The 12,398-nt window shown below is 42.5% G+C and overlaps 1 protein-coding gene across 1 annotated transcript; it reads left to right on the top strand.

Moving 5' to 3' along the window:
* The first annotated feature begins 1 nt into the window (after position 1).
* Positions 2–11,174, top strand: GPN1 (GPN-loop GTPase 1). Its single transcript, XM_063421758.1, has 14 exons — positions 2–238; positions 321–414; positions 1,273–1,312; positions 2,496–2,562; positions 3,286–3,323; positions 3,850–3,928; positions 4,025–4,119; positions 5,751–5,796; positions 5,962–6,108; positions 8,123–8,205; positions 8,687–8,726; positions 9,420–9,510; positions 9,980–10,090; positions 10,685–11,174. The coding sequence occupies exons 1-14, from the start codon at positions 146–148 to the stop codon at positions 10,774–10,776; spliced, it is 1,116 nt and encodes a 371-aa protein (XP_063277828.1). The 5' UTR covers positions 2–145; the 3' UTR covers positions 10,777–11,174.
* Positions 11,175–12,398: the final 1,224 nt, after the last annotated feature.

Raw genomic sequence — 12,398 nt, 5'->3', positions numbered from 1 at the left:
GGGGCCGCGCCGGGCCGTGCAGCGCCGGGAGGCCGCGGGGCCCGCCGTGCGTCCCGGGCGGCAGCGGGGCCACAGCCGCGTCCGTGGGCGTCACGTCGGGGCCGCGGCCGCCCCCGCCCCGGAAGGACAAGTGGGCGCTGGGAAGATGGCAGCGGCGGCGGCGGGAGCTGCGGCCGGGGCCCCGGTGTGCGTGCTGGTGCTGGGCATGGCCGGCTCCGGGAAAACCACCTTCGTGCAGGTGAGGGGCCGCGAGGGGCCGCGGGAGCCGCCGGGGCTGCCGCCGTGCCCAGCGGGGCCTGACGCCGCGCGTGTCTCCGCAGCGCCTGGCCGCCCACCTGCACGGACAGCGCTGCCCCCCGTACGTGATCAACCTGGACCCTGCCGTGCACAGCCTGCCCTTCCCCGCCAACATCGGTGAGCGCCGCGCCGCGGGACGGGGCCCGGGCCGGAGCAGCGGCCTGGGTCCGCCAGGGGAGAGCGGCTACCAGGGCCTTAAGCGGAGTCGGGACCGGTTCGCGGAGAGCGCCTTTCACATGAGCCGCGGAGGCGAATACGTGAGGGAATGCGAGCTGAGCTGCTTGTATTCCCTTAAGAGAGTCCAAGTCCGAATAAAGGAAGGACTTGGATTTTTTTAAAATTGTAGCTCTTTTCTCCAAACAGTCGTTAATGTGGGTACTTTTAGAACCAAAGCCATTCTTCCAATGCGTTTGTACATTTTTTATATCATCTGGTGTGATTGGAGGTGTTTGGGTTCTGGAGGCTTTTTTTTGGTCAGTAATGAAAGGATTAGCAGATTTGATCTGGTTCCCTATATACACATATGCTATCAACAAAGAGCTATAAAGCACTTTCAAAGACAGGAAGTTTAGAGAAAACATTTTAGCAGTAGAACAGGTCTTATGTTTAGCTGTTCCAAGGAGCCTTCCAGTCCCTGGTTTTGTGGCAATCCTGTTACACTCTGTGAAGTGTGCCAGCCAGCCTCTCCAAAGGATAAGAAACACCGTGTGGGTACACAAGTATTTTCACTGCTGTCAGAAAATGACTGCAGTTCCTGTTCCAATGCTGGGTCTCTGGTAATACAGACAGGTAGGTAGGTGTGTATGCTTTATTGTAGGTGTGTATGCTTTATTATAGGTATGTATGCTACCTACAGGTAGGTGTGTATGCTTTATTATAGGTATGTATGCTACCTACAGGTAGGTGTATATGCTTTATTAGCTGGTGGTCACCAGCTGGGGTTTCGAAAATTGCTTATTTGTCTTTCCCCCCTAGATATCAGGGACACCGTGAAGTACAAAGAAGTCATGAAACAGTATCCTTTTCTTGTATAAATAATACTTGAAATTTCAAGTTTTTGAAAATAATCTGTCGCTTGCACACTGGGGTGAAGGGGCAGGAGGTGGGGGGGCTTGCAGTCATGCAGAATGTTGCATGAAGATCAAGAGGTTTTGACTCTGTACTTCTTGCATGTAATATTAGGAATGTGTGTTCTACAAGATTTAGTACTTCTTAGATAATTTTCTCCTGTGCTAAAATGAGTCTGCCTAACAGGTTTTTTTAACAAGGAGTAGAGACTCTGCCCACATAGATTTTTTTCTTATTTTTTCAGTTGTTCTTTCAAAGAAATTGTATCTTCTGTTGGTTTGCTGTTGTTGTTTTTTTTTTTTTTTTTGTGGAAGCCAGCGGCCTTTTCACCATGTTCTAATTAGTCTGATTTTATTTGTTATACATACGGAAATTCTTACTTGCCTGTAGTAGGTGGAGAAAACTCTCTCCATTTGACCGTGATCAAGGCGCTGTTGTCTCCGAATGTCAGAGACATCGGGGTGTTTGCTCTTGCTTACAGGGTTGGTGACTGGAGTGCAGTAACATCACTCTAAAGGGGCTGCACTCCCACAGGGCTGCAGAGATCCTTGGTCTCTTAGGTAATATCTGGTGCAGATGGAGGCGATACGCAGCCTTTGGTTTTGACTTGCAAGTATGCCTCTTGAATTTAATATTTTAGACAAGAATAAAGGTGGTGGGGGATAGGATTCTTGATTTTGGCTGTTGTCTGATTTGGGGTTACCAGCAAAACATCCTAAATATAAGTTTCAAATTAATATGTTAGTACATTATTTGCTTCACTGCACCTGTTAGCCATTACTGGAGTTTCTGTGCCTTGTTAATAAGGGCCTGAGGAGGATGTTTGCCCTCATGTTTGGATATTGAGAGTAGTGGTAGAGAAGACAATATGTTATGGGTCAATGCTGGTTCTTGTGCTGTTAAAGCCGAAATGGCAAGGAGAAGCCACATAGCCCCTCCTTTTTCTGTCAGTCACACGTGTTTGGGTAAGAGAGGATTTGTTACTCCACTGAGTGACTCAGAGAGTGTAATCGTGTGTTAGGGCTGCTGGCTCTTGATCTCGAGGTAACCAGTGTGCATCTGTTGTCAGAGTTGACAAAGACAACCTGTGGGGTCTGCATAACCATCTGCTTTCCTAAATGAAGCATCAGATATGGGCTGGGTCCAAATGGCGGAATAGTGACCTCTCTCAATCTCTTTGCTACGAGATTTGACCAGGTACAGGGTTGTTTCTACCTGCTGTTCCTGTGGTGCTGGGCTGGAGACGGGGCGGGGGGTTGTATGTTCAGTGTCAGAGGACACGGTGTTTGGTCAGCCTTCTGATATTTCTGGGGAGTTATTCTCCATACAGAACCATGTATTTTACAATGCTGTCAGAGCACATTAGCTTTCATATGAGAGGTTTCAGTTTTTCAGCTTTTTTTAAAGTGAAATTAAGAAGCCGCATGTAGGGAACATTCTTCAGTCTTTGTATAGGACTGTTGTTGCACCATATTTCCTATAAAATCTTTCATGTGAATGCTCTGGTTTTGAAGTAGGGAAGCGCACTTCTGGAAACCCTTTAAATTTTCTCGTTTTTTGATAATTGACAGCCCTCCTAAATCATAGCACTAAATCAGCTGTGGGGTGGGGACTGATGTCAGATATTGAGACAATTTCTTGGAGAAAAGGAGGCAACAACTGCCTTTGGTCAGGTACTAATTTCTTTAACCAGGTACCAGAACACACACAGAATCAAGGCTGTCTTTGACCTATGCAGGGTATGAGCATTTTTCACCCCTCCTTAGCAGGGCATTTTCACACCCTGAAAAGCATAGAGACTTTAACTTTTTGATGCTCACCTGCAGCTGTGCAAGTTAATGTAGTTTTTGCTATGAAATGAAGATGAAAGTTTTCTGTTGTGAGTCTAAGTACAAAATATGCTTCTGCCTTTTCAATCAGGTGATGAAGTTTATTGAAAAAAGACAAAATGCATCCAAGTGAGTACATTCTACTATATTGTGCTTTCCTGGGATCATTGTGGGAAAATTGCAAAATTATAAAAATCTTCTCTGAATGTTTTCTAGTTGATTTTTTCAGCCTTGCTGTACATTTTATGTGGAAAAGGGCATAAAATGGATAAACTAGATTTTTCTTTAGATACATCAAAAAAAAGCCTCCTTATTACAGTCCTGCTTTTCTTGTCTTCCATTAGACTATCATTTTCTCTCACAGACTGTTCAAATAGGCAGCAATTAATTGTTTTTCTGAAGATTTTGCGCTACTAACTGTCTGTCAAATTGATGCCTTCAACTCATGAGAGTACATGCTTCTTTGTTACAAAATTCACACAGGAGATTTTCAGACATGCCCTTAAATTTCATTAGTGTTTGGGAGAAGCTTTTCTAATCTTTTATAGCACGAGCATGTCATTTGCCCTTGTATGCTGGTAATAATCTAGTCAGAAGAGGAGGTTGTGCTTAACTAATTTTCCCTTATTGTTGTTTGGGGGTAACTTCTTACCAGGTATGTTATTATTGACACACCAGGGCAAATTGAAGTATTTACTTGGTCAGCATCAGGAACCATCATAACTGAGGCCTTGGTGAGTGCTTTTGACATGACTGGACTGTGAAGTTGTGTGAATGACCTGGCTGTTGAGCAGGGAGCTTCTAATTAAACTTTCACTTTGTGTTCCCAGGCTTCCTCTTTTCCTTCGGTTGTTGTCTATGTGATGGACACCTCTCGCAGTACTAACCCCATCACTTTTATGTCCAACATGCTGTATGCCTGCAGGTAAGGAAAGCTGTAAATGCAGCCCATCTGCTTCAATTGCTGTGTCTCTTTAACAGTTGTTTTTAAGGGGAGTCATGGAATGGTTTGGGTTTAAAGGGACCTTTAAAGTCCACGCACTCTTCCATGGGCAGGGACACCTTCCTCTGCACCAGGCTGGTCCAAGCCCCATCCAACCTGGCCTTGAACACTTCAAGGGACGGGGCAACCACAGCTTCCCTGTGCTCCACTATCTCTCCACTGTCATGGAAATTTTTTTCAAAATGTCCCTTTCAGCATAAAACCATCTTTTCTTATAATCTTTTCTTATAAACCTTTTTGTGTACTCAAAAGCTGCAGTAAAGCTTCCCTTAAGCCTTGTCCAGGCTGAACAATCCCAACTCCCTGGCCTATCTCCACAGGAGAGTCCTTCCAGTCCTCTCATGGTTTCATGACCTCCTGTGGGCCCACATCACAGGTCCATGTCTTTCTTGTACCGTGGTTTCCAGAGCTGGATGCAGTGCTCCAGGTGGGATGAGAACAGAGTAAAAAGGGAGAATCACCTTCCTCACCCTGCTGCCCATGCTGCTGTTGATGCAGCCCCGAGTGTGGTTAGTTTTGCACTTGGATGTTTCATACCACTTAATCTACTGGCATGGTTATTCTCATAGGGATTTCCTCATTGAGAAAAACAGAATAATTAGGTGGCAGTGGACATCTGGAGGTCATTGGCTCAGAACTCCCACTGAAAGCAATAAATAATCCATGACACCGTGGTGTGAGGAATGCTGGTTACAGTAGATTTAACATTGCCTATTGCTTATAAACCCATTTATCTAAGATGTATCAAGACAGTCTAGGTTAAGTTCCTTCTTGTAAACACATAGTTTCTTACTCGATTTTTTAATGTTATTGATACTTTAGGAGATTCTTCAAGATTTGTTTTGAGTTCAGCATTGCAACGAGTTCTTGATTTATTGTATTCTTTTTCATACATGAATTTATCTGATTTCTTTCATGTTCAATCAAGAACTAAATACCTATGGAATGATCAGCATAGCTGGAGCTGTAATAATTCATGGTAAATGTTGGTAAAAGGTTTTTAAGAACCTTTGCAATCCTCGTATCAAGGTCAGGAGCTGTATCACTGTAATAGTGTACAAAATGTGTCTTATTGCATGAGGCATTTTCTGACATTAGTTTGAGCAGAAGGCGATAGCACATATACAATGAAATGAGTGTGTGAGCTCTTGTGTTGAGATAGTTTTTCTTTATAGATCTGTGTTATTTGAATTCATTGCTCTGTTCACAATCTCTCAGAACACAAGGTCGGAGTCAAATGCAAAATGCAAAGGGAATTAAAAACTAGGATCTGAGAGTCATAGAAAATGGTAACCAAAATCAACTGGGTGTGTCAGAGATTTTCTGTCTCGCAGATATGTGCTTACATCTTGGGGAGGCATTGTTTGTTCAATGATTGTAGGCAGGACCTGGGTGAAAATTACATTCTGATTGGTGCAGAGGAAAATAGTTACCTTTTGATCTCAAATGTATTCGGTTTTGCACAAATTTTGTCTGCCTGATGCTGAACTTGCTTTCTATTCTAGTGAGTTTTAAATTAATGTTAAATTTTCATTTTGTGTCTCCCTGCCCAGTATCCTCTACAAGACAAAGCTACCTTTCATCATAGTTATGAACAAAGTAAGTTAAAGCTCTGGTTTCCATTTCCTAGTGGAACATGATTCTGCTTAGCTTTTTTGGTGTGGTGTCTTTGTTTTACCACAATAATAGGGTTTTTTTAATTTGTCCACTTGACAATCTACATTTAAGATTATTATTTCTGAATATTTTCCCTTCTCCCTCCAGACTGACATAATCGACCACAGTTTCGCAGTGGAATGGATGCAGGACTTCGAGACTTTCCAGGATGCCCTGAATCAAGAGACCTCCTATGTCAGTAACCTGACTCGTTCTATGAGTTTAGTGCTGGATGAATTTTACAGTTCACTGAAGGTAAGAATCTTCTTTTTGTTTATTACCTCTCATAAAAGCCCGGAGAAGAGAAAGCTCAAGAATGTTTTTGATGTAGGGCGGGAGTAGAGTGTAAGGAGGGCAAAAGGCAGACTCTATTCTCTGGTGCTCAGGGAAAGGAAAAGAGGCAACAGACACAAAGTGAAATGCAGGAAACTATGTTTAAACAGAGGAGCAAAAAATTACCTCATTTTTACTGATTGAGCACTGAACAGATGGTCCAGAGAAATTGTGAAGTCTGCATCCCTGGAGACAAATTCTGTGAGCAACCTGTTCTATTTAATTCTGCTTTTTGAGCAGAGAAGTTGGACTCTCCAGAGGTATCATCCAATCCTAACCATTCTGTCTTTCTGTAAGGGATCTTTGCACTGCCCTTTTGAACTGTGATCTGTTGATGAGCCATGTTGAGGATTTGCGAATTTGAACACAGTAACTTCAGTAACTTTTCATGCTGAGTGGCAGCCTTGAATACTTTATTACTGAATTGTGATTAATCATGAGAAGAAAGCTAAGATAGGCTGGTAAGAGGCAGCATTCTTTGCTGCAGCATTTCCTGTCTGAGGTAATTTTGCTTGTTCAGAAAGTGTTTAGTAGAGTTGTGCAGTTTAGTACACAGGAAGAACAGAAAGAATCTCAAACCCAAGCAAACACCCTCTCCTCCCTGCCCTCCCCCATATTTGCTTGGGCAAGAAGAAGTTGGGGGTTTTGTCTCAACCAGGTTTTGAGAGGACAAAGTAATCCAGTTCCTCATGAAACCCTATGCATTGGAGGCTGTTACTATTCCCATAGTTTGTGCTAAAGGTTTCAGCTAATTGTGTTTGTCATCAGCTTTTACTGAAGAAAAAGCAAGCCTTCTTGGCTTTATGGGTATTAAAATAAAGACAACAAAAATAAGTGATTCCATTCAGATAGATAATGATAATGTAGCCAGAACAAAAATATTCTAAGTGTTTTATGTGGAACAATATACAGAATTTTAGAAGGGATTGTAGTGGTGCCATATACAGAATTAAAGTATTTCCTGTTCCTTATTTGTTAATTAGGTCATATTTCTCTGCATGTCAGAATGCTGAACTGGAGAGCAGATCATATGATGATTATAGCATAGACTGCAGCTTGTACTTAAATGCAGGGAAAGTATAAATATTAACATATGTCAGCATATATTAATACTTACAATCCTTTGGAGAGCTGTCTCATGTTTGCTGTATTAATGATCAAGTGCAAGGCTGTATTGCAAAAAATGTTCCATTTGAAAGTGAGTAGTTGAGACTGTCTTGGTTTTCAAAAAAAGAATTTTTGTTAGAAGATGATTGATTCTGACTAGTAATAGTCCTAATGAAATGTATTTTTAGGTGATTGATTAATGCAGGCAGAACAAATGGCCAGAAGTGTAATGATAGACAAGTTCAAATTAGGAAGGAGATATGCATGTTGAATGTATTGCCATCGTAACTGATTAAATTCTCCACCTCTTGCTGTTCTGGGGTTGGACTGTGGACTTTATAAAATGTGATGTGGCTAAACACAAAGTGTTAGATGTAATTTCAGAGCCAGGAGGTCAGTTGTCTATTTTGCTACCTAATTCAAGTCCACTGATACATACTAACTACTTATAACCCGAGATGTTGCTTGGATTATTAACAGTAAACAAGTGAGCAACAGAAGGACGTGACTTTCTGTTGAAATGCCCAACTTGTTAAAAAACCCTGACCCCCTTCCCCAAAGAAACACCCCCCAAAATACTGCAAAAACTCACCAAATAGAAAACCAGCAACAACCGAAAAACAGAGGTAACAAACTTGAAGAGCAAGTGGAGAAAGAGTTTGAAAGCAGGATGGATAGAAGCAGAAGTGTTACTGCACATTCCTGCAGTCACTGTGCTGATTAAATGGCTATTGTTAAGTTTAGACTAGTAATTATTTGTTGCTTTTTAGTTTTTTGTTGGAAACTGGTTCAGTTATTCTCCAGTTCTGATGTGTGGTTTCTTTTGCAGGTGGTTGGTGTTTCTGCAGTGCTCGGCACAGGACTGGATGAGTTTTTTACCCAGCTTTCTAAAGCTGTAGATGAATATGAGAGGTAAGGGGATAGTTAACCCAGTGAACACTTCCTGAAGGTATTGATTTGTAGCTCCTTTGACTTGAAAGACTCTACACTACCCTTAGCCAAGGTAGTTTAGAGTTTCTAATAAACTTTAAGCATCAGCATAAGAAGTGGCAGTGTAAAGGAACTATTCAGAGTGAATTTTTGTGTTCACTGTTCAGTAAGAAAGCAAAAGCTATCTGTGCCATCAACTATGTGAAGTAATATTTTTTCTCTAATTCCATACAGTGATCAAGGTTTGAACTCTTACTATTTCAATGAAGTATGTTCACTTATTTTGTATCCGTTGGTTTCAGCATCCAAATTTGGGTAAAATGTACTGTTAGTCCTTCTGAAATGTCTGTCAAACATGAAAGCCTAGATAAAACTCTTTTTGGGGGTAGAAGGCAGCCTCTGAGATGATCCTTACTTAATATAAGTCATGTGTTGATCCAGACTTTGCTCCCTGTCTTTTCAGAGAGTATCGTCCAGAATACGAGCGCCTGAGAAAAACACTGGTAAGTGTTTTCAGCTATTGTACACCCAGAGAGTTTATCTTGAGGGCATTTTTATGCACACAGTTGCCTTTATGTTGAGAGGGTCTAACATTTCATTTATTAGTCATACTCAGTGTGGGAAAACTCCTGTCCTGAAGAAGTCTGCTATCTGCCTTTTTTTTCCTAGATGTGGTGGAGCATATCTTTACAAGAATAAAGATGTTTTATAAACCACATGTTGTTTGCTGCTTTAGTGCTAGTATTTGAGCTAATTGTGAGAAAATGATTGGGAGGTTTTGTGTCTTCCATTCAGAAGGATAGAGAGGTCTTGAAAATAAACTCTTGAGTAGTTTGTTGAGGCTATCATTGTATCTTCCTGTACCAGTGGAGTGTACTGCTTTGACTTAGACAGTAACAGAGACTGATTTGCAGTGCCAAATTAGTAGCTCTGCTGATCTTAAGTCCTGGCTGTCCAAAGGACAGTTCTCTGCAGGCACGGCTGCACTGAGTTTGGCTTCCTGATGCTTCTGAAAATGTTCTTGAATTCCACCATACTGGAGGTTGCTGTCCATGTTTGGTCAGAAGTTAGCTATAATGTAAGATCTGCTTAGTGACTTGCACTCTGGCTGGGGGACAGACTGCTGGCTTTGAGTGAGGTTACTGTTCTAATGATTTAAATATTCTCAGAATCCACATGTAACTCTTTATCTGCAGGAGGAAGCTCAAGAGAAACAAAAGAGGGAGCAGCTGGAACACTTGTGGAAGGACATGGGCAGTGTGTGCGGGCAGGGCAGCACACTGGCAGGTACCTCACCAGAAAGATTAGGTTCACTGCAGAAGTTTTCTGAAGGGTTTGCATCCAGACCTGCTTCTCTGTTCCCACAGCAAAAGTGTGAAAGCATCTCCATGTTAGAGGAATGGGGCTTTAGTTCCTGTGGGATTGGCCACAGTCAGCTCTTCCTGTGTCAGTCACTGGCGGGGAAGGAATCCTGCTGTGTAGCTAAAGCAGCAGACATACTAAAAGTAATGAAGTGCTCTAGAAAAGGTGAAAGAGATTAGAATATGGAAAAGCTGTGCTATTGGCTGCACTGTTCCTTGCTGAGGTATGTGCTGGTGAAATCTTGTCCTCTGTCTTTGGGATCTGCAAGCGGTTTTCTTTCCTTTCAGAGCAGGTGTTAATTGTTGTGTTTATGTGCAGATAAAAGTTGTCAGTGTTACCAATACCTTACCTTTAGCAAGCTGGTTTGTGTACAAACATTTCTTTTCCCTTCAAGGGCCTGATGATGCTTCTGCAATGGGTCCCTCTGAGTTAATCCTAACACGAGGAAATCTCGATGAAGAGGAAGAAGAGAGAGAGAGTGATACTGACGACATTGACCATGAAGGTAAGGGAATGAGGCCTGGAAGCTGCCCATGGAGTCAGGAAATCTCCTCTGTATTTCATGACCTGGATTACTGTAAAGAGAGCCTAGAAGATGAGAAAACATTCAGTCACCTAAATACATGTGATACCATGCCATACCAAAGCCCAGCTGCAATGTTTGGTCCAGAGCTATCACTCTCCAATCTTTGTGAGAGTTCAATTGTAAATTTTATATTTAAGTGATTAATAGATGTATAACACATAAACCAGAGAACGTGTGTTAGGCTTGAGGCACGCAGTGACCTCTGATTGCTGCACAGATGTTTTATCATCTTTTTGACCTTACAGTTTCTGCCTCTGGCTCTCTTTGCTTTTGCTGTGACTATGGTCTTGGAGCAGTCTTTTAAGTTGTTAAAGGGTGATTTTTCTCTTCCATAGCTCACAGACTTAATCTTCATTCTTTTCTTGTTCCATCGATGTTTAGGATCACTTACTTCCTTTGCCCTGTAATGTAGTTGAAGGTCCAACAGACATTTATGTTGTTCTGACTGTCCTGACTCTGTCTTTTGTCAGTAAAAAAAGTAGATTAGTGCTGAACTGTCATCTCTTCCCCCAGTGACTGAGGAGAGTCATGAAGAACCAGCCTTCAGAAACTTCATGCAAGACATGCGGATGAAATGCCAGAGAAACAGCAACCCAAATGAATGAGGCCTTCACAAACAGAAGATTTGGAAGGAACAGACTTTTATTTGTGAACTGCTTCCTCTGATTTTTATTTCTCTTCCTGCAGTAACTGATGGTCATGTGAGTTAAAGATCTTGTAGCCAACTGACTGCACGTTTCACCATCTGCCACTGTGGCTTCCTGAAGGAATCAGATAGCAGTTTCTTTTCCTCCAGGTTCTTCAGATCTCTCTGTTGAGAGCTTGTTTTGAGCTCTGACAGCAAAAGTATCTACAGCACTGACTGGTCCCGAGACACACGTTCCATTCCCCTGGGCAGTCAGGTGTCTGCTGCAGCCAGGGCACAAGTGATGCTGTGTTGAACTTTATCAATCTACTTACTGTTTGATGGTTTGGTTTTCATTAAATATGTTTTATGTACTAATGAATGTGTGATAATAGGAGATTTCATTTTACGCACTGTTCTACAGTAAGACTTTTTTCCCTGTGCTTGCAGCCCATCTATATTATATGGATGCACAGCAGATGCATCTTAAATTACATTATACAGACATGGTACAGATGCCTCCCGGGAAAATCCTGAGTAAAGAAAGTTCCCAGGAGGGAAAGTAATAAATAGACTCTAGCTTGATTTGGCTGAGAACAGAAATACACATGGTTATATACTGGCTGCAAATATCCCTAGGTTTGTTGTTGTCTGATGAGGGACAGTGGCAGGATGATGACACAAAACTCCAATCTTCTTCAGAGGGCATATAGCAAAGGTTTATTAGAAACACTCTCTTTTTATACAGCACTTCAGAATAATGAATATGACTGGTCATTTACACCCTTCTGTAAACATCTTTGCCAGTAAACAAATTAGAAAAACACCACCTGCTAACAGTTTTTCACCTTCCAAGGATTGTTTGGATTCCTCCTTACGGTTTCCCAGACCAAGGTGAGAAAGCCATGTGCTTGACTTTCCCACAGGCTCAAGCTAGTGCCTGAAGCCTGAAAATCTCTTCTTTGACCACGGTCAGATCCCACATCGGTTACTTAAAGCAAAGGCATTTCCCTAGATGGGTGCCTGCCTGGAATACAGACAAGTGCTTGGAGACTGGCTAATATTTATTTTCCTGGTAAGCACCACAGGCACAGGTCAGGTTCACTTGCAGTTTAGCAGTCTGGACCCTGGAGTCTTTGGGGTTTTTTCCTCCATGGAAAGTGTTGGATCCTCATCATCCTCACTGGATAGGTCTTTGAGTGGAAATCTGGCACAGGGTCTGCTAGCACCAGTCCCAGGTCGTCCGTATGGAATACCACTGGTTTAATTTATAAATCACTACTTAGTGGATAAGCCCTTCAACTGTACTTCGAATTTACTTAGTTCTGAACTGTGGCCACCACGATTGCACGGCACCTTATCCATGGTGGAATTCTAGACAACATGAAGTGTACAGTCCTGTGGGAATGTTGGCAAGGAACCACGCTGACCTAACCCGTGCCTACAGCCCAAAGGGAGATCCCTTCCCAGTACCCCCAGCTGTGCTCGCCCTGTCCTGACAGTTCCTGTGCTGACACACAACAGGTTCCTCTTGGAACCTTCCTGCCTTGGCGAGTATCCCTAAGGTGCCATAAAGAAAGGAGCTTCTTATGGACACAGTGA

Source organism: Prinia subflava, chromosome 2 (genome assembly GCF_021018805.1).
Source record: "Prinia subflava isolate CZ2003 ecotype Zambia chromosome 2, Cam_Psub_1.2, whole genome shotgun sequence".
Taxonomy (NCBI): Eukaryota; Metazoa; Chordata; class Aves; order Passeriformes; family Cisticolidae; genus Prinia; species Prinia subflava.
This window is presented reverse-complemented; position numbering and strand designations above follow the sequence as displayed.

Coding starts and splice junctions, on each gene's coding strand:
- GPN1 (XM_063421758.1), top strand. CDS start 146: ATGGCAGCGGCGGCGGCGGGAGCTGCGGCCGGGGCCCCGGTGTGCGTG. Junction 415..1,272: donor GCCCTTCCCCGCCAACATCG/GTGAGCGCCGCG, acceptor TTTCCCCCCTAG/ATATCAGGGACACCGTGAAG. Junction 8,727..9,419: donor AGCGCCTGAGAAAAACACTG/GTAAGTGTTTTC, acceptor CTTTATCTGCAG/GAGGAAGCTCAAGAGAAACA.